The 21,048-nt window shown below is 45.6% G+C and overlaps 1 protein-coding gene across 2 annotated transcripts in view; it reads left to right on the top strand.

Moving 5' to 3' along the window:
- The window catches only part of pcdh19 (protocadherin 19), a 65,050-nt gene that overhangs the window by 37,142 nt on the left and 6,860 nt on the right, over window positions 1-21,048 (top strand). For both annotated transcript variants that reach the window (XM_080774614.1, XM_080774613.1), the window contains exon 4: window positions 1,294-1,466. In XM_080774614.1, coding sequence (XP_080630740.1) covers window positions 1,294-1,466 — 173 coding nt within the window. The remainder of the gene's footprint in view (window positions 1-1,293; window positions 1,467-21,048) is intronic.

Below are 21,048 nucleotides of genomic sequence, written 5' to 3'. Positions count from 1 at the left end.
ATCCCCCAGGAGCCGGTGAGCCTATAGGCCTGGGACAGGTGCAATTACAGCGATAACATCAGGCCATCATTACCTAGCCCGCTCTCCCACGCTGGCCCAAAGTGCAAGAACGTGGAGGGGCTGTACTGGAGCTAAGGAATTGCACTGTCCTCAAAATGTTCCAACTCTCCTATTCTCCTTCACAGCTTCTCCTCCTCCACTATATTCTCTCTACATGCACTCTCTATGCAAGGCCACATGTTCCTTTATTCACCCATCTTTAGTGTTGTTTGCAAAGTGATGCTTGTTCCAGTGGGGTGGAAATTAAATTAGGGGAAATCACGCTCATCACGCTCATACTGTGCAGCTGTTGATTGTGTGCCCCCCCCCCTACACACACACCCTCTTTATTGACTATGAGACTACAAACAAGACAGATGCTCAGTTTGTATGCTTTCAGCATTTCCTACATCCATCTTCATTCCAGGAATTCCTGACTACTGCCAGCATTTGTTTGATTGTAGTGAGTGTCTGTTTACTGATGACCTTGAAGTCAGCGCCTCCATCCCAAAAGTCCCTGTTTCAAACAGCCTGCAGCTGCCATGCTATTTCTTAAGTTAAAAATAAAATAAAAATAAAAGCGGGGAATGGGAGATGGCCAGCAAACCTAAACAGTCAATCATGGCCAATCGGAATTGTATCAGAAAGAATCTGACAGATGTCGTGATCACATGAAAATCTGTAGTAGTAGTAGGAAAGTAGTAGGAAATGCAAAATGGCGAACATGGGCCTGGCCTATATGGGGACGGACGGACGGACGCGTGCACGGTTTTGTCAAAAAATATCTGTGCTGATCAGTCCAGCAGTTTACGAGTTTAGCTCTGGAAACACACACACACACACACACACACGCTAGCCTCCTGCAGGGCAGCATCGCAAAAATGACGCGGTATTTGCTCATACTGTACAAGTATGCGTGTCATGCAGTGAAATGTTGGTGCAGCAGTGCCAACTAGTCCAGAATGTAGTACTGTACACTACTGTAAGGTTAGGTACTACTAAGTAAGTTGTAATACACATGAGCTCAAAACGGATTATTCATCATCGGCTGTCAATGCTTTAAGAGACATGAAGCGGAGCCGCGTGAAAGGACAGAGAGGACGCGGGGAGTGGCTGACAGCTCGCGCCACGCCGTCGCCAGTGTCTGCAGGGCGGCCCGTGCCACCGACGGCGGCGACCAAGTGCGAGAGAAAAAAGGTGATGTGACAGTTAATCAAAATCTCGTCTCTCTTCCCCCTCCTGGCCCCCATGTAGCACGTCAACGTTCAAGGACCTGGAGGGGAACAGTCTGAAGGACAGCGGCCACGAGGAGAGCGACCAGACCGACAGCGAACACGACGTCCAGAGAGGCCACTATGTGGACACGGCTGTCAACGACGTGCTGAATATGACTGTCCCCCCCAACGTCTGCCAGCTGCCTGACCAGGGTAAGAAAACTTGTGTGCGTGCTCGTGTGTGCCTGTGTTTTTATGGAACTGAAAGAGCCTCATTATTATGAGTCTATTACCTCAGTTTCAAGATACGTCTGTGCATGTGCTTGCGTGCGTGTGTGCGTGCATGCGCTAGACTACCTATCTATGAGAATCATTTGCGGTGCATTATATCCTATTGCCGGATAAGACTCGAGATGTGCCGTGTTTTGGGATGCCGTCTCCGTCTTTGATGTCCCACCGAGGGTGGCTAATGTGCAGGATCTCTCCCGGCCAACGCTACTAGCCTTTGATATGGTGCTCGGCTATCAGTGTTGACAGTTATAGTGGCCATGTCTGCTTCTTGAGGGGTGCCCTGGCTTCAGGCACGCTTGAATGGCAGCAATTATAGTCTGACAAAGGTAGGAGAGTTGGACGTAATCTTACATGTCTCCATGTGCCCTCATCCATTATTCAGTAGGATCAGTTAGCGGAGAATTAACGTTGATGTTTCATTTCTGACTTGCCGGTCAAGAAAGGCTGTTGCTGCCAGGAGTCCGTTTAAAGGGTTCTGTTCGTCCTTAACTACTGCCAGTCAACATTCCAGAGTAGGATGGAGGGGATAGTAGCCAGGTCAGAAAGACAGAGTGAAAAAGGGAATTAGAGAGAGCCCGAATTATACATTGTCGAATGAAGCATGTCGCAAAAAGATTGATCTTCAACTGAAAAATGTGACAAGGTATTTGCCAATACATACCCATTTGCACATGCATTAACAGGCATTCACAGTTTAGACAGAGGGAGAAGGGATAGAGCGGTCTAGAGGTACAATAGTTTGCACCTGAGGATATTTACTCAGCTCAAAGGGAAGACTAAACACACGAGAGCTCTGAGTGTGCAATAGAGCACAAGAGTCAGTGTGTGGAAAACTATGAGCATTTCATCACCGTTCACAACCACTTACACTCTACTGGAAGTGACAACAATAATTAAGCGTTATATACCTACTAAAAATATGAATTGCTCATTAATGATAATCCCTCTCTTTCTCCGAGATAACCAGTAATTGTGCTTTTGTTTTCACCGTGTTCCGCTTTATGAACGCAAGTTGTGTACATACACATGAGTGTTCTATTTTCTCACTCCTCTGAGAAAAAGAAAAGAGAGGGAAAAAACCTTTACGGGTGCAAGACACAGAAGGAAAATAAATCACACTTGCTGTAAATGCACAATGAAATAATTCACATGGATGTTAGTTTAGTATTATTATTATCTGGTCTGTTCTCATCAGCTCATTGTGAAGTGTGTGTGTGGGCTTAGCTGAAGGAGCTGTAAAGGATACTTGTTAGCTCCAGATCCTCTGACCCATGCAGTTGCTCTGATACATTTAATCAACCAGGCATTTAACCCAAAGCCTTGTGGCTATTTGGCTTTTGTGTTGCGTGACTGGTATTGAGTATTGAATTTACAGAACTTCCATTTTGTCCTTCATCTCCATCAGTGTTGCCATGTCTGCATTTAAGGTTCTGTAAGGTTGCTTGCATGTTGTGTTTTTCTTTCATCTAAAGTGTAGTTGCTTTGGGCCAGTGGTTCTCCTTTGTTATGTCCAGGGGGGCAGTCAGACAGATATTTTGTGAAGCCACTAAGGAAATGAAAGTTCATATAGTATAATAAGTTCGCCTGTTGTGGCGCTGTCATTGGGCTAAAAAAAACCATGTATTTGGGCCCAACTTCACCTAGACTGTATTACCTTAATAAACATGGTCATGAATACTTTTTGCTTCCAGTCACTAGTTTAAAGTCTCATTTCTAATGTCATAATATTCTTTTTGGAAAACTATGGTCCCATTTATAAAAAAAATTACCATAAAGTCGCGCATGTTCTGAGGGGCGTGGCTACCGTTACAGTCTATGAAAGGGATCCCCCACCCACTCGAATCAAAATAAAAACCAACGAAGAAGAAGGGGGGAAGTCCCGCCTCGTTGTCTGGGCCAGCCAATGGGCCAGCTGGGCCCAAACGGATCTAGAAAGATGGCGACTTCCAGTGCAAGGACTGACAGGCTTCATTTTACGTTCATGTTAGACCCGCGGAACGCTTTGTCCATATTTTTTACAGTCTATGGTTATGTCAAGGACCTTTTGTGGCAGGTTTAAAGTGCCTTGTCGCTTCTTTTGGGCTTGTTTTCCTAGACCTGGTTGCCCGTTTGTCTCGCAAAATCTGGCAACACATCTCTATTAGGATTGAAAGCAAGGCTGATTGCATGAATGGACGTGCCTCGTGGTTGGTTTTGTGATGACTGGGATGGGAGATAAACACACAGTGGCTAACAGTCTGGAAATGGGTTACGGTTGGAATGGGCTCACACACACAGGGCTCTCCCCCATCGGCTCACACACGGGGCTCTCCCCCAGTGGTGTCACACAGTAATGAACAATGATAAGTGAGTTTGCTAACTATTTGGTGCCGGGCTGCCATTATTTCACAAGCTTATTTCACAATATTTTTGTGTCGCTTAACAAAAAGGGAGAAAAAAAAGAAACGCGTCCCGAGAGGACCTCTACTGCTACAATCTCATTATTGGAGACAATTATACGAGATGTACATGAGCAATATTACAAGTGGAGAGAGCTCTCGGAGGCCGCTCTTTTTTCATTAACGTTCGGGATGATTATATCTGTTTCAGCCAAATGGATGTGTGCCTCCTGAATGCGTAACACAATGCAGTGCTAGTAAACACAACAAGAGGCTATTTTCTTTCAGTGCTACGCAGTCTTTTGACCAGAGGGAATAGATAAGGACAGAAATATCTGTTTGGAATTGCAATTGGAAGGCTGGAATTTGTGGGTTTTATATATTTTTGTGTGTGTATTGCAGTCTTCTCCAAGAAGTCGTTCTGGCCACAAAAGAGACAGTTTACCCCTCCATGTCAGAAAAAGGGGCAGTGAGCACTGAAAAAAATGGCTCCGCTAGAGTCTCTTTGCCTTAACCCATTTTGGACGGGAACCCCTTTTGGTGTTTTAAACATTGTTATAATTTAGCTATTGAAAAATAGCAGATCTACAAGCTACAAGAACTTGTAGGTCTGCTATTTTTGAAAAATCTTTAAAATGTGCCTCAAATCTTTCCGAAAATTGTCATGATTTAGAATTTCTTTTTTTTTAATTTCGACGTCAGGCCTGGGTTAAAAAATGGCGAGTGGCTGCATTGAGGTAGCAGAATGATGAGAGCCGTTCATAATTATAAAATGAACTGACCAAGGATCTGTGTACACGCAGAAACGTAATGACATGGCAAATGGAATTGTCCCTCCATTACCATCTCAGCAGTCTAATTACATAGTTAAATTGTATGATGGTGTGCCATGGTTGACAGATTTGGAGTCTCTCTTCTATCTCTTCTATTACCCCCCTCATCCCCCCCAAGAGGACATTAGCCTCCTTATTCCTGTTACACATTCCACTGCACTGACTGACCCGGGTACAGAGGCACCAATCTCTGAGGCTCGTAGAACATGAGACCCACGGCGGCGGTTACAGTGACGCGAAGGCACGGTTTTCACTCTGAGCTCGTCTGTCTTAATTGACATAAATAAATGGACACCGACCGGTAGTTCTGTTGAGTGAGTGGAGGGAATGGTTCAGAAAACAAATAGGCACGTTCACTAAACACACCCTGCTGCTTAGCTGTCTGCTGGGAATAACTCTGGTGCACACAGTTTGCCTCTCTTGGCAGCTAAAGCAGAAAACAAGTTCAGAGTCTGCAATTGCCAAAGGACAACAACAACACAAGGCACAGACACAAAAGAAACGTGCTCTTTGTGCTTTTATTGTTCTGTTCTCTTGTGTTTATAAATGCAGAGGAGGATGGGGCGGGGCGGGGGGGGGGGGGGGGGGGGGGGGGGGGGTTGATGATGAGGCAGGGTTAAACTCCGAGGCTCCTTAAGCGCAGATGTTTACTTTTCTCAGTGCTGTGTTTAAAGGTGCCATTTACAAAAGGGGGACACCCCCGTCACCTCTACACAAAGACCAGCTACCTCCCACCGGCTGGGCAGACGTCGAGTGGGAATCTTTGCATGTACAGAATCTCATCTCCTCACATGAATGTGGCTTCCATGGCACAATGAGCACGCTTCCCTCTTCTCGGCATCCTTTGAGCACTTTATTATTACCGTCTTTTGTCCATTCCCTGTACTGTATGCGATATTCTCTCTCCTTCAGCGAACAGCTTTGACAATGCAGGCCGTTACATCTGCACTATCTGCCAGCGAGGAAACTTTTCAAAGCCGGGGTTTGGAACCAACACTGTTACAGACTATAGAAACTGGGGTGAATGAATGGCCGCTCTGCTGAAACCTGTCTGACGATGGGCTGGTTCTTGCTTTGAAAACACACAATCGATTAGATGAGGAACAGTAGGCTATCTAAGAGCAAATTATGCTACATCTCTTAGAATCTACAAATCAGGGGCTATCTTTTAACATGTAATTGCTCCTTCGTATCTCAATACAGTAAAACGGATGATATCACTGTAGCTATAGAGAAGCAGTGCCTGCACAAAATTAATTCTCCAGCTTCATCTTCATAGGCATGTCCATGAAGTGGAGGGGATTTGGTTGAAAATGTATGACATGCTAGGCTCTAGAAGTCCATTGTTATCATGGGAGAAGGAAGGGAGCAGGCTTTGAGAAGGCCTGGTGACAAAAGAGAGCTAAATCTGCTATTTTTCTCTAATGCCTTTGATTGTCGTAGCCCTCACACTTAACTCCTCGCGGATGTTGGATGAGCCACGCTTTTCCAGGCTCAAGATGTGTGTATTGTTATATCACTGAAGTTGTCTCTGCAGAGAAAGAGAGTGTAGTACAGTAGGTAGCATCTTAAGTCATCTCTTCTCGCGGCTTCCATTTTGTGGGCTTCGCGGTTCGGTGTCTCCTTTTGGGTAATATTTACAGGGCAGCGCAAGCGTGTTTTTGTCGAAGAAAAGAAAAAATACGTATCTTCCCCGCGGCCTATTACACTCGGAGGGACACAAAGACTGCTCAATTAGCCAGAGCAAGGAACAAGGCTCTTTCATTCCTGACATATTCCATAACCTCCACCCGAGAGGATATCTCTCATCTATCTGGTCTCTCCCTGTGGGCGTGTTCCTGAAGCATGAGTCCAGGAATGGAAGCCCCTCCGCGGGCAACATATCTCTCCGTTCCTCCATTTCAGGATCCACAGGGTCTCACCGCTCCTAATTGATTTCGAGTCTCTCCGTCTTGCTGCTTTCCTTTTCCACTCCATCTTTCTCGTTCTTTTTGTCTCCCCATCTACTGACTGCAAACATATTTCCAAGCCACATCTCTCGACCTTGTGCCAGTCAAGCAGTTACTCCTCTCCTCACCCACATTGAATTAAAGAAAAGAGTCACAGCACCTTGTGTTTATGCTGAAAACTCGCCCTAAATTTTGCATGGAAACATCTCTAGTAGTTCTGTGATCTACTAATGAAAACGCTGAAAGGTGTCAGAATCAGGACAGCAACAAGAATGGGGCCGTGCTGACAACCAGTGTGTGTGTGTGTGTGTGTGTGTGTGTGTGTGTGTGTGTGTGTGTGTGTGTGTGTGTGTGTGTGTGTGTGTGCGCGCGCGTGCGTGCGTATGGTGTGTGTGTGTGCGTGTGTGTGTGTGTGTGTGTGTGTGTGTGTGTGCACGCGTGCGAGAGAGAGACAGACACATGGAGAGGTGAGTTCAGAGTAAGCAGTCTGTGAGAGAGAGAAAATAAAAAGCTAGAGAGGAAATTATCTGTCTGACAGGTAGGAGTGTGTCTCTTTCCTAACCCACTGAGCGCAGCAGAGAGAGGACTCACACATGTGAGTGAATTACACATCAATCAAACCTCTGTACTTGGGCCTCTGGTTGGCTACAATGCACGATCAGTGTACGATGAGATTAACATACAAACATTATACCAGGACCATCCATTTTCTTTTTGCCTAATCTAATGTGGAACCTGTGGAGGCAAAATGGCTGACAATGACAAACGGCTCGATGCAACACGAGTATTAAGAACGATGCGGTGCCACGCCACTGTATGCACGCGCGCGCGCACACACACACACACGCAATCTGTGATGGATATTTATCATGAACTACCAAAATGCAAACTGTGCCTATGAATTATACAGGAGAGAATATATAGAAGTAAAATGTAATTTCAAGCTGTGTTGACCTGTGCTCATCTTCTCTTCTTTAGCTGAACATTTGCAAATTAAATAATCTGGCGCAGAGATTTCCTAGAAATATATCTGAAGTGAAGACTCTCACAGAATGAAAGTAGCCCCGCGGTGATAATGCTCTAGTTTGGTCATTTTGGCTAAGGGCCTATCATTAAAGATTAGGACCCAAACGTCACTCAAAAAGCAAGCTGCTCTATATTTTTCAAAGTCATATCATCACAGTAGGGCAGAAAACTGGTACAAAACTGTTACTTTTAAGGAAATCCACCGTAATAATTATTTAGTCACAAGCTCCGGTTAATACTTTTTATTGGTAAAACATTTAACCACTAACCACTTTCAACCCGGTGTCCCTGTTTTGGGGATGTCATTACGCGACGATTTGTAAACTTACGAAAATAGACAATCTACATACAAGCTCGCAATGCGCTGTGAGCTTGTAGATCTTCTATTTTAACTTATTTTGTGTGAAACTGTTATGTGACGAAGTATAAAATATGAATTTATAACGCCATGTAGTTTAATTCATGAAAGATCATAAAAACGATGAAACATACAAGGTTTCTGCCCGTCAAGTCCTCCCTCGTACGGTACATTTAATCGCACAGCGGGATGAGTAAATGCCAGTTACAGGACTGTTTGGGTTTTCCATTGAATTTCATCATGAGCGCTGCCTCAGGCACAATTACATAGAAGTGCACACATGCACAAACAGAGAGATACAATACGCATGGCGCGCACACACACACACACACACACACACACACACACACACACACACACACACACACACACACACACACACAGAAGGGACTTCATCTGTAGTCCTACGACTCCCAACATAATACCATAATACCATAATGGCATCCCCTGAACTCACATTCTGCCAAAGCCCTCCTCAATACACCCAGTGTATTTAATCAGCTTGAGAGGGGACTGGTTATCTCTCTGCACTTGTCATGGATAGCGTATTGAACATATCATTGAAAGAAATGCGAATGGTTCATTATTTTCTAGGGTTTTGCAATGAGTCTGATGTATCTCATTGCAGGCCCTCAAATGACAGCTCATTTTCTAGACAATCCTGGCATTCAGTTCACGGCGCGCCCGGGAGTGAGAAAGCGAGACAGAGCGTGAGAGAGAGAGAAAGAGAGAGAGACACAAACCAAGAGAGAGTGAGAGAGAGAGGCAGAGAGGGAAAATAGGGCTCCAGATCTCCATTGCTTATTCATGATGCTGTGGCATGCAAGGTGTGTTAATAATCTCCTCAGAAACCGAGTGAATCACAATTGTTTGTTGAACACCTAGCCAAGCCAGGCCCCAATCGACGGCAGATGGGAAAACATGGGGATGAGGATGATCCCAGACAGAGGGAGGGAGATTAAGCACAGGTAATATGCTAAAGTTAGTGGAGACCAAGTTTGTGCACGAGAGGATATAGCGCAGCTGAATTAGTGACATTCTGTTTGCGTGTGTACGTGTGTATTTAAAGGTTAATAAGAGAAGGAACGGTAATGAGAGTCGGATAGGGAGAGACGAGAGATGGCGCGGGAGGGAGAGACTGTGGCCAGAGGGGGGAAACAGTGAAATCCTAGTAGCACGCCCATTGCATTGTCTCCAGTCTGCCAGCCTATTGTGGTTCTGATTGATTCCGCTCCTCGTCTGCGAAGCCCACAGCGGGCAGCCATTTCTCCTCATCCAGACTGGTGTGTCACAGTCCTCAGAGGTCACGGCGCGGGCCACCACCCCTGCTCCATCCCAACACACACAGCTTTCGCTCTGGGCGTAACCATAGGGGGCTCTGCAGGGCGGGGCCGCCGCAGCTACATCATCTGTACTCAAAAGCGACAACCTAGGGGATCCAGAACTTGGCCTCGCGCTGATGACCCGGCCGGGGCCCCCCTCTCTCCAGAGGCGAGGTCCATGCCTTGCCTTCATAATGCCATGACCTATGGTAATGGTAGCCCCAGTGCTTATGACCTTGCCCGCGTTGCGACAGGCCTTAGAGGAGGCAATTTGGAAATGGCGTGTGATCATTGGCCGACACCTTGCCGTGTTACCATAAGCGACGGTCCACTGCGCTTATACAAAGGGCTAACTTGACTGGGACTCAATGTGTGGCTGTAAGCATGCAGGATAGTAGCAGGGTGACTTCCAAAGCAAGGCTTGTATTACAGGGATCCCAGGGTATATCAGACACCAGGCGGCCTGTGCTCCCTCTAGGCAGGGCTAGAGTCTGGCAGCCGGCCCAACAACCCAGATAGCTATAATCAACTCCATTAGCTGCCGCATTCCACTCCCATTTAGGACCCTCATAGTGGAACCATTGTTATACTGTAGGGCGTTAAGGACGCTGTGATATATTGGAACGTATGCAGCAGCACATGTCATACATTGTATATGGGTAATAGTTGCACACACACCAAAGCACCTGCACACGAGCACATCGGATGAACGTGTGGTGAATGGAGGGGGGGGGGGGGCTGTCTGTTCTGGGAATAATGTGTCTTGGGAGGAGGCACTCATTTTATCTTTCCCCTCTGGAGAGATTAAGAATATACTTTGCTCTGTTTAAGGGGAAAATCAGCTGTCGTCTGACAAGTACATTGTAAGCCCACAGTTTTCTGTCCGGAATACAAAGAGACATTTATCACTGCAGCTGGGGCAACACAGAGAGAGAGAGAGAGAGAGAGGAAGAGACACAGGGTGGGGTGGGGGACTCTGGTTCAATGCAGCAGCGTGCGTTTCTTCTTTAACCCCTATCACTTCAACAGAGAGAGAGAGAGAGAGAGAGAGGAAGAGACACAGGGTGGGGTGGGGGACTCTGGTTCAACAGAGAGAGAGAGAGAGAGACACACAGGGTGGGGTGGGGGACAGCGTGCGTTTCTTCTTTAACCCCCATCACTTCCTTACTGTGGGAAACAAGGTAGACCTCACTCTCTTTAATCCACATAAGATCCTCGTCCTCTTTTATGCTTAATGTCTCCGCCACCATTCTTGTCTCCTCTATCCTGCTTTTGTTTTTTATATCTTGCATATCTCTCCTGTATGCTCAAAACATTAAAAGCCTGGGTGGAATATCGTGTCATTGAAGCCATGTTGTCCTACCTCTCGCAATAAGGATGGCAACAAAAGGTTACTACCTTGGGGCACACAGCATTTCCATATCTTGCTTCCCCGATGCATATTCAGCGGGAACGGCTTTTGCTCATTCCAAATGCAGCCCTTTTTTCCACCCCTTGCAGAAACATTGTGCTCAGCCGAGGCTTATAAAAACATAAAGCTGGGAAGGCGATGTTCTTTGGAATCTTTATTATTTTATTTATTTTATTTGAGTGCACAGGTCGAGGGGAAGTCGTCCTTGCCTTCACTATCAATGCCATATTTCCTTCACCGATTACCATCGGTGTCCGCGTGCCGTCCCCTGTAAGACCTTGTCCGGATGAGCTCACTGTGTTGTAATTCAACATTTTGTGCAGGTCTGTCTACAGGAAAGCAGTCTGCGGATGCTAGCAAGTAGAAACACAGTATCGATGAGAGATGCTGCTGCAACAGAGATGGGCAGAGAGAGAAAGAGCGAGAGACGGTGTGTGTGTGCGTGCGTCTATGTGTGTGTGTGCGGTATGTTTGTAGACCCTTACTGCCTGCCCCCCACTTGACTATGAGGTATCTGTGGTTTCCACTGTCACAGTCTCACAGAAGCTGCACAATTTGTTTACCCAATGTATTTCACGATGAAAGAAGACAAAGGAAGAAAGAAACTCCCAGTGCACCATGGGAATGCAGATAAGCGTTTTTTCTTTCCCCCCCCCTCTACTCCACAATCCATCTTGTTTTGGGGATGAAATTCAATCAATTGATATAGTCCGCCAGCCAATTGAGATTTTTCAGCCCCCACTGTCCCCCTACCCCCTTTAACAGGGAGAATAAAAAGGTAATGGGAGAGGTCGGCTGTTAAGTTTAATGGCAGACAGGAAAGCTTCAGAATGGCTCTTTTTAATGATGTGCCTGTTCCTGTGCACTCCCCCATTAAAGTTGAGGCTGCATGCACAGTGTATAGGGGAGAGCATTATGTCCAGACAGTCTACTGGCCTCCATCACACACAGGAACCACCATAGGGGGTCCGGGAGGGACACAGCACATTATTAGCCACATTAACCCCATAGGGGGTCCGGGCGGGACACAGCACATTATTAGCCACATTAACCCCAACGTCGTAAAGGTCCAACATTCGCTCAAAATATAGGCGAACTTGCGGTACAAATAGCTGATCTACAAGCCTACTGTATACCATATTGTAGCTTGTAGATCTGCTGTTTCCAGCAAATAGATTTGAGGGAAAAAAGTTGGGTGCAGCCAAAAAACTATAGGCCCGTGGGGGACTCGGGTCAATAGACCTTTCATTCCAATGTAAATATTATGGACTTTACACATTAAACATTTTTCTACACAAAACACTACATCAAGACCAGTAGCAACAGCACTGAAACACCTTACAAAATACTAATAATAGTGATAATAATAATAATGATGATAATAATAATACTAAAATCATATAGGAAAACTATTGGTGGAGAGGTTTGTCTAACCCATGTTATGCTTAGGTGTGATTGGACCATAGCAGTTTGGGGAGGGGCTTAGCTAAAGGTCTATTGACTATATAGGGTTTATGTTAAAACAACTCTTGTGTACCTCTGCATGAACAGAAACAAAACATGATAAAACAGGAATCCTAGGCATCCTATAAGGCCAAATAACATGGAGCCCGCCAGAACCGTAGTAACCGTAGGATTAAATTAGTCATCTAGCCCGCCAGAACCGTAGCCTACGTTTTCCAGGGTTTATATTATTTAATCCATGTTTTGATCGGATCGTATCGATAGCTGCCTCTCATTAGCATAACAGTCAAAGTGGGACAGTGGCCGCGGCCATTTTGAAGATGCGCGCACATCCACTTTCAATGGCCTGTATCTCCTAATCGGCGCAATGAATGTAGTTTCTGGTGAAAACAGCAGGCAATGTGATACTTGCGGTCGGGTTTTTTCACCACCGACCGAGAGAACAACAACCGGTCAAGACACCACACACAGAATTTTGTCATTGTAACATCCGGTTACGGATATTTGGCTCTTCAAAATAAGGGTTGCGCGCGATAAAACATTGGCAATGCGCGATAAATAGATTAATTAATCCTGGCGGCCAAACGGATAAGTATCTTAGCAAACAGCAGTCTCATATGTTGCAGCACTCACAACAACAGATCCTTTAGAGCACTCACAATAGACGTCTGATTTGATTTACTGCCACATGGCTATTAGTTCCCTGGCCTCCCTGGCCTACAAGACGAGTCTGGGTCTTCTCTTGCACACAATCCCTTACTCTATACTCCAAATCTTGTTATTGTCTCACTTCGACTGTGTGTGTGTGTGTGTGTGTGTGTGTGTGTGTGTGTGTGCGTGCGCGTGCGCTGGGGGTGCAGCCTGGCTGTGACCCTTCATCCTCTCTACAGCATGGTCTTGTATCTGAGTGTCGGGCCCGGCGTCTCGCTTCAGCAGCGGGCAGGTTGATCCACAGCTGTCTCTAGAGGGAAAAGGGAATCCGGGGATCGAGAGGAGTGGGGGGGAATTGGATCTCTAACACCTGTCACTTCCACTCTACTGCACCTAGATGCACTGCCACACATAAGGACTTTTCACGTTACAGACCAGCATGGTATCGCGAGTGGGCACAGGACCCGGGGAATCCAATTACTGCCACTGTCAGAACCATGCCATCATCCTCAAGTATGCTACATAGTCATGTTCCTCAAATCGGAAAAGATGTGCCAATTAGTTCCTTCTCTTTTCTCCCGCTCGCTCCCCCACCTCCACTTCTGTCTGCATGTCTTAGATAGCAACACTTCCCCTGGATTTGCTCACCGCTGACAATCCTCTCTTTAGCACAGCAGTGGTGGGTGGATGGCTAAAGGAATACCATGGACACGGCCTTCTCACTGCTTGATATTAAGTACTATCGCATCTCCGCACCAACAATAACAGAAAACCTTGGGACAGAATCAGCAGCAGTGCTCCCAAATGCCTGCAACATGGCAAAAATGTATGCCACTCTATTGGCTATTGCTTTTCCTCTGTCCAATGTAGCTAAAGTATTTTGCCACACTGTCTGCCATTTCCATGACACTGTCTGTGAGGGTCAGTGAGAATTAGTAAGGCTCACCCATCAAATCCTACTGAGAAAATGGGGCCTCTCCTAATACACCTTCTTATAGGTTTCTGCCTGCACAGCTAAACCATAGCTCTTATATAGACACTAGTACACCACACTCAGCGGGCTGCCTACGGCCTACTTATAGAGGTTGTTAAAATTATTATAGGAAAGGAAGGTAGGAGGAAAAAAAGACTTGGATGGAAGGAAATCTGAGTGAAAACAGATAAAGAAATGGTAGAGTGAATGCTGGTGCCTGCGCCACGGAGATGAAATGGAATATAAGACACATAGTCCTCGCTGACACAGAGCGAACATGACTGAATGAGAAGGCACATTACATTAATTATGTAAGGATGCTCTTTCTGAGGCAGCCTTCCAGCTCCCAGAGAGAGAGGAAGTAGGCTGCCTTGGTGCGCCGGACCCAGCTGTTTGGACCAAGACACATGGATTTGTCCAGCTCAGGCTGGGCGATGCTCAGGTGGGCATTGTGTTTGTTTCCACTGAATATGATGAACCGACACTTGGCGGGGGAAAGGGAACAATATGAGCTCTTTATGGCTGCGAGAGTGGCGTGATTTCCTCCTGTGGACCGAGGCAGATTGTGTAGGCTGTTCAAAAGCGTGTTCAATTGCAAATCCATTTCCCACGACCATGATTGCCTTGGTCATGTTTTGTGAGAGTATTGTGTGGGGGGAAAAACATGGCTTTGGCTGACAGAAATAATCACACTGGTGAAACATCTTTAGTTGTATGGCTTCTGCAGAGCAAGTATGACATACAAGACTACAGTCGTGTTTCATTAATTGCAAACAATTCCTATATAGGAAGGAATCCTACCTACATACATACATTGCATATTGTGTACACTCATCTGGAATCCCACTGAAATGTCTTCAAGTTTGATGCTGCATGTGTTATTCTTCTGCAGTTATGACTTCGATCTACTAGCTCGCATGTCACAGTGAGACAATAATGTCGACCAAAATCGCAATAATCCTTTGAAATGAATTTGAATTGATATGAATTAAGTAATTCATTAATTAAAATTAATAAGAAAAGAAAAGGAAAATCATAAAATAAATAATCATATAAAATGTATTTATATGATTATTTATTTTATGATTTTCCTTTTCTTTTCTTTTTTACTTTTAAAACCACTGACTTAGACGAGCATATTTCAAATAGTCCTAGATTTACTACAATGAACCCCATCTCTATCCCATTGGTAGATTCAGTACTATTGTTGCATGGTCGTCTCGTTGGACTCTAGAGAAAGCCTCAGCAATGTGCTTCTCCCTGATCACCTCATCAAGTACCACAGCCTGTTTCCCCAAGCCCCTCCCCCATCCCTCAATAGCTTTCCACCCCACTCGCGGATGTAATTTACTGTCTGTTTCTGTTCCCCTCGTTCCTCTCAGACTCAAGGGTTTAGGAGCAAATTAGCTCGCTAGCTCGGTCAAGCTTAAACACAGAAATGCAGCATTTGTTCCAGTGTATTTAAAAATGTCCTCTGCAGATGCATGGCAGAGGAAGCAAGCCAAGCAGACAAAGATCGGCGGACGGGCGGGCGGGCTGGCATAGAGGAGTGGGCAGGCCTGCAACCCCCAATGGTCTGACATGCTGACCTTCGGGAGAGTGCAGAACTGGTATACGCTAAGCAATAGAGACCGCTTTCAATTTGAGGTCATCCATTATGCGGGAATTTTGGCAGTAATGAGCATCCTCTAATGACAAATCAGAATAATTTAACATAACGTTGCTATCAGGAAGAAACCTTGTATCTCCATATTTCAACTTTTTGTGAAATGAATGACCTACTTCACCAAAGGTCACACAAAAGTGCTATCTACAAGCTCGCAATGCATAGCGACATGTTGTGAGCTTGTAGATCGGCTACTTTCAATGTTTCAAAATTATTTTAAAATAATGGAAAAAATGAACATTTTGGACATACAAGGTTTCCATCCGACAGCAAGAATAAACTGATTTATTTCAGGAAAGAAAAAAACCCCATTGAGATTAAGAATCTCTCTTTTGCAACCAACCTTTTCAGGAAGACATAGGCCTATACTGTACATGTACATCCCTCTGTACAGTGTCTTTAGCCGGCTCATTACAAACTGTAAAGTCCTTACTCACTGCCGCAACCATAGACCTACATGATACACTGGTGCTCCTTAATATACAAAGGTATTCATGGTCAGCTTCCATCCTACCTTCTGTCTTTCAGAAATGTAGCCTACTGGGTGTACTACTTTCTGTTCCAAAGGCCCATAGTACAGAGACTAGAAAAAAAAGTGTCCCTTGGGGCACATGTCTCCACCAGAGCAGGTCAGGTTGTGGCCTCCTGGTGGCGCTATAATAGGCCAATGTGAAAAGGGTGCCATTTGTTCTTCTTATGCCTTTGATGGCAATTGGATGATTTGGGGCATTTTGTTCATAAAAATGTGTTTTGCAAAAATCCACCTGTTGGTGGCGCTATAACAGGCCAATGTGAAAAGGGTTGGATATATTCCTCAGCCTAGTAGGAATTTGTGTAAAATATTTCACGTAAATTGCACGCGGCGTTCATGAATTGAGGCTTTTTGTTCAAAACGGGAAGTCCTGCAAACTTCTGTCTTGAGCACATGACTATAGAGATACTGTGTAACGATTTGCGGGATTTTTGGACAAAGTCTGGAGGAGTAATAGCAAAAAAATGTGTTTTACAAAAGTTGGCCTCCTGGTGGCGCTACAACAGGCCGTTCAGAGGTTCATCGTTGGCATCTAGGGAGTGTGTGTGCAAAATTTGGCATGGATCGGGCCAACGGTGCCGGAGATTAGCTGGTAACGGACGGAGGGACACACACAGACGGACGGAGTGCAAAACATACTGTACTTTCTCCCCATGCCTTCGGCCTGGTGGAGACAAAAATAAAAGAAAGACATACCAAGGCACTTTCAAGCTTTCATGACGTAAGATGCTCTGTTTCTCACTTCATTATTGAACTGTTAAAAATCATGCCTACATTTTTCAAAGGAAATGCAAGTCTTATTCCTAAAATAAAAACGTATAATGGCTTAAGATGAGGGAGTAAGGGCCGATTCATACTCCTATTTTAGAGCCGAATAAAAGTCGGTTCAGTGCAATAGAGCCTACAATTTGACGTCATTTGAGGTTCGGGGGGGGGGGGGGTACCGTCCTAAAGTCGGCTCTTCGGTGCTACTGAAAATTTATGACGAGCCAAAATCATTTCGGCACTACAGTGCCGAAACAGCGGTAAAATAGGAGTATGAATCGGCCCTTAGAATGCCCAGATATAATACGATGCGTTGTGACCTCCTATTTACTGCGAAGAGGGCAAAAAGTAATGTTCCCATGCTATACAACCCCCTGGGGAACCCCGGTCAATGAAGTACATAGTGTTTAAGTGGTTGATGAGAAGGGTAACTGTAACCCTGTCCTGTTATTTCTATCAATACTCCACTACACTGGTTTGACTGCACGCAAATATGGCTTGGCATCCTAGCGGTTTGTTGATATACGGTATACAGTGTGCCATATTGGTATTGTTCCCTCTCCAAGGAACTTATCTTTATACCTTCCGTTCTCCGTTTATCCAAGTTCAGCCTCACCCAGTCTGGCTTAACTCTTCATGCATGTCTGCCTGGGTTAAATCCAGTTCAGCGCGACTGTGGAGGAAGCCTCAGGCTCAATGTAACGTGTGAAAGCCACCACATAAATTATTGCACTGGCTTGTCCAGGAAACCTACAGATCACACCAGATCAGTCATGATCACTTTGAAACGTGCCCCTCGGAGCTTTCCATATCTCCATATGTAATGGTGCGGGGCCAAGGATAAGTTCTCCGGGGCCTGCGATGACATTTATAGAGCCCTTGCTTAGGCACTGTGACCTCTAGCTGCCATTGCTGGTAAGAATAGAGCCACAGTATAGCGGGGTGTGGAGAGACACCTTTCAGGCAAAATAGAATTAGTTGCCAGGGCACTGAAACCAGCCCACCCGCGTATGTCATTGTGACAACAGGCTTGCCTCGTTACCACTACATCAAGCAGTCCATTGGCTAGCGCCTCTGCCTTTGCACGAAACAGCGCACTGCAATGACAAAGTGATTTATAAAACACCATAGCGATTGCTTTTTTTTCTCTTCTCCTGCCGCAGTTACACAGCTGTTAAGCAGATGCTGTTTGTACCAATTTAGAAGCTAGTGCATTGTTTGTCAACACCAGTTTGGAAATGCATTCTTTATACCGGGAGCTGCTACGGAATGTACGCACTGAGGTTGATGGGCCAACAGATAGTGAGGCGAGGCAGAAGGAGGGAAGAGGCGTGAAAGGAAACTGACGCAATTAAGTGCCGGCTTTCAAAATAATTAAGGAAAGCAATACTTGGTTGAACCAAACCCACCGGTATGAAGTAAGAATAAGAGCAAAGTGGCAGCAGAGTGAAAGTGGTAACTTTTTGTTTGTGCCACTGCATGTAGATATACAGTACCGTACAGTAAGTTAACATTGTCACTTTGTGTTACCTTTAGAGAAGAAAACAGGCAGGTTTGTGGGAAGTGATGCACTGTCAGACACACTCAGCAATGCTCAGTGGACTAGATAGTGAATGCCGTGCTGATAAATTGACTGGTACAGTAATGCTCATAAATGGAACTGGGGTCACATGAGCTCCATATGACAGTCTTAACAAGGCCACCCAGCGAGTCCAATTTCCTCAATAATTAATATTTGACTTGAAGTCTAGCGGGTCAGATAGACAGAAAATAGAGGCAGAGATTTTTGGGTGACAGATTTATTTAATTAAGCTGATGTATGCGAGGCAGTGATACTGATGAGATGAAAGCAGGGGCAGAGTTGGGGAGGGAGGAAGATTGCGGGCTCGCAAGGGGAGCTGCGAGGGATGTATGTATGGAGGGAGCGCATGTGCAGAGAGGGTTGATGTGACTGAACCAGATGCTGCGGGGAGAGAGAGAGAGAGGACTCAGTGCTGTGCCGAGAATAATGGCCTGGCGTGGCGCAGTAAGGGTGCCCCTCTACTGTTTGTAAAAACAAGACCATCACACTCCATCTTGCCGCTCCCTCAGGAGCCAGGCCTCCAGGCTGATTTATGGCCCACAGACTGAATTGGCTGGCTAGCATGACAGCAGCGCTTGGACTCTCCCTGGTGAGTAGTGTAGAAGGCAGCCTGGCCAGCCTTCAGCCTTAGTCGGCCACAGAACTATCCTCTAGTTATGGCAGACTAAGCTCCATTCTCATTTTGGATCAGCCGCGGCCCGGCTAATCGAGGCCTCCAGCAGACCTCAGCCTCAAAGAGAGGCCTCGGACGTGGATTTCCGAGCCACATCACCAACCGGCTGTACAGACAAAAAGTCCATCCCTTTATTCGACAGGTGCTCCCATAAATAGGAAGATATTCCACTTACCCCCTGCGGTTCCGCTGTCAGACGCATCAGAGGCTCTATCGAGAGACTGTCGTGACAATTTAGATGTAATCTTGATAATTTGCCACGTGGCTGCCAGGATAGAAAATTAATATAAGAGCAATTATTAAAACAGCCATTCCACTGTCAGAGAGCATTGTGGTGGCAAATGCAGACTGATGCCCTGCAGACATGACGGCGAGCCTTGGCCAACAGTCTGTCCTTAAGACGGGTCAGAGGGACTCCAGCCCCATTCCACTCATTCTCATTACGCAGCCGGCCACAGTGGCACTCATGCAGCAAACGGAAAGAGACTAAATGAAAATGTCAGACTTGTCCGTTCATTCGACAGATGCGATTCCAGTTCTCGTCCCGGGAATCCACATAGGATGGCATTGTCTAAAGACTTTTGGATGTGGGGCAGAATAGCAACAGCAGCGCTGTTGTGGAAAACTGGCAGCAGTCACAAGCAAAGTTTTTCTGGGTTTAAATTCCGCGTTTGATCAACTGGCAGGAGGATATTTTTATGGTGTTTGAACAAATGTATGTTCTATCAGTATCACCATTATTTGGTGTTATTTTAGTAAGAAAGTAAAGAAACCAATAGGATCAGCTCAACAGTAGTATACATTCTTTACCGTACTATGCTTCTGCTCCAAATTCTTTTTTTAGGACTCATCACGCTGTGAAGCTAAACTGACTGAATTGTGTCATATTCAAAGTCCCAATAGCCCTGTGGCTGCAATTAAACAATCCAAGAGAAAATGAGAGTGTGTCACCTGAATTTGTATTTGGCATCAAATCAAAAGTCCCTGGTCATCTAATCCACGCCATCTTTAGTGTAAACGACCACATTGACTGTTTCCTCCCACCCCTTTTATAGGATTACATCATTGTCTTTGACCTGGACTCTGGAGGCTTTTCAGCAGTGCTTTTGGAGGGAAAACAGCCTTAGTTTTCCAAGGACGGCTTCAATGGCTGCCAAGCGGGTTGCAAAATCTCTGATGGAAGCGCAGAGTTTGCAGTGGAGTTGTCTGTTATAATGAACACAGCCCTTCTCTCCCAGCTAGCAGCAAACAAATAGCACCTCCAGGTGTATGGCATGGAGGAATCATTATAAATGGCACGCGAGGGTAAATTGAGCAACGAGTGTGTCAGCGTCAGAGAGCGCCATGCTGGAGCCCTGTCTGCTGTGACTTAAAGTTCCGATGCCTTCATGATTGAGTGAGAATAGGGGAATGGAGTCAGCCGCTGGTAGATTGCAGCACAGGAGGCTGCAATGAGGGGGACATGTGGCCTTTCTCTCCCTTGCCGATGCAAACTGATGTTATTCCAGGTAACAACAACTGGCAAAACATGGCTAAGTCTATCAGGAGAGTTCTGAAGTATTTTCTTTTTGAAGTGGCAATATTTATGATTTGCCAATGCCGTGTTGCAACAGTCCATACATATTCAAAATGCTCCCCACTGCCTTCCCATGTCTTTGAACCCTGATTCAAAATTAAAGCAAAGCATTTGCTGAGGGACTTGAAGGGATTTTCTTCTTCTTTTTTTCAGCCACCAAAAGTTATTTCAATTTCAAATATGGAACACTGAAAAACGCAGCCAGCTTCTGCCTCCCGACGGAGCTCCTTTAGTAATTAATAGGTATTAAATCCTAGATAGGAAATATTCCCAGTGAGACAGTGTTCTGTACCGTACTTTAAATCTGCTCCTACTACTGATTGGCAAGCTTATTTTCCTGGTGAC

The sequence above is a fragment of the Protomyctophum bolini genome (assembly GCF_963924005.1).
Source record: "Protomyctophum bolini genome assembly, chromosome: 10".
NCBI lineage: Eukaryota > Metazoa > Chordata > Actinopteri > Myctophiformes > Myctophidae > Protomyctophum > Protomyctophum bolini.
Note: the sequence above shows the minus strand (reverse complement) of the source record. Positions and strands in the feature narration are given on the sequence as shown.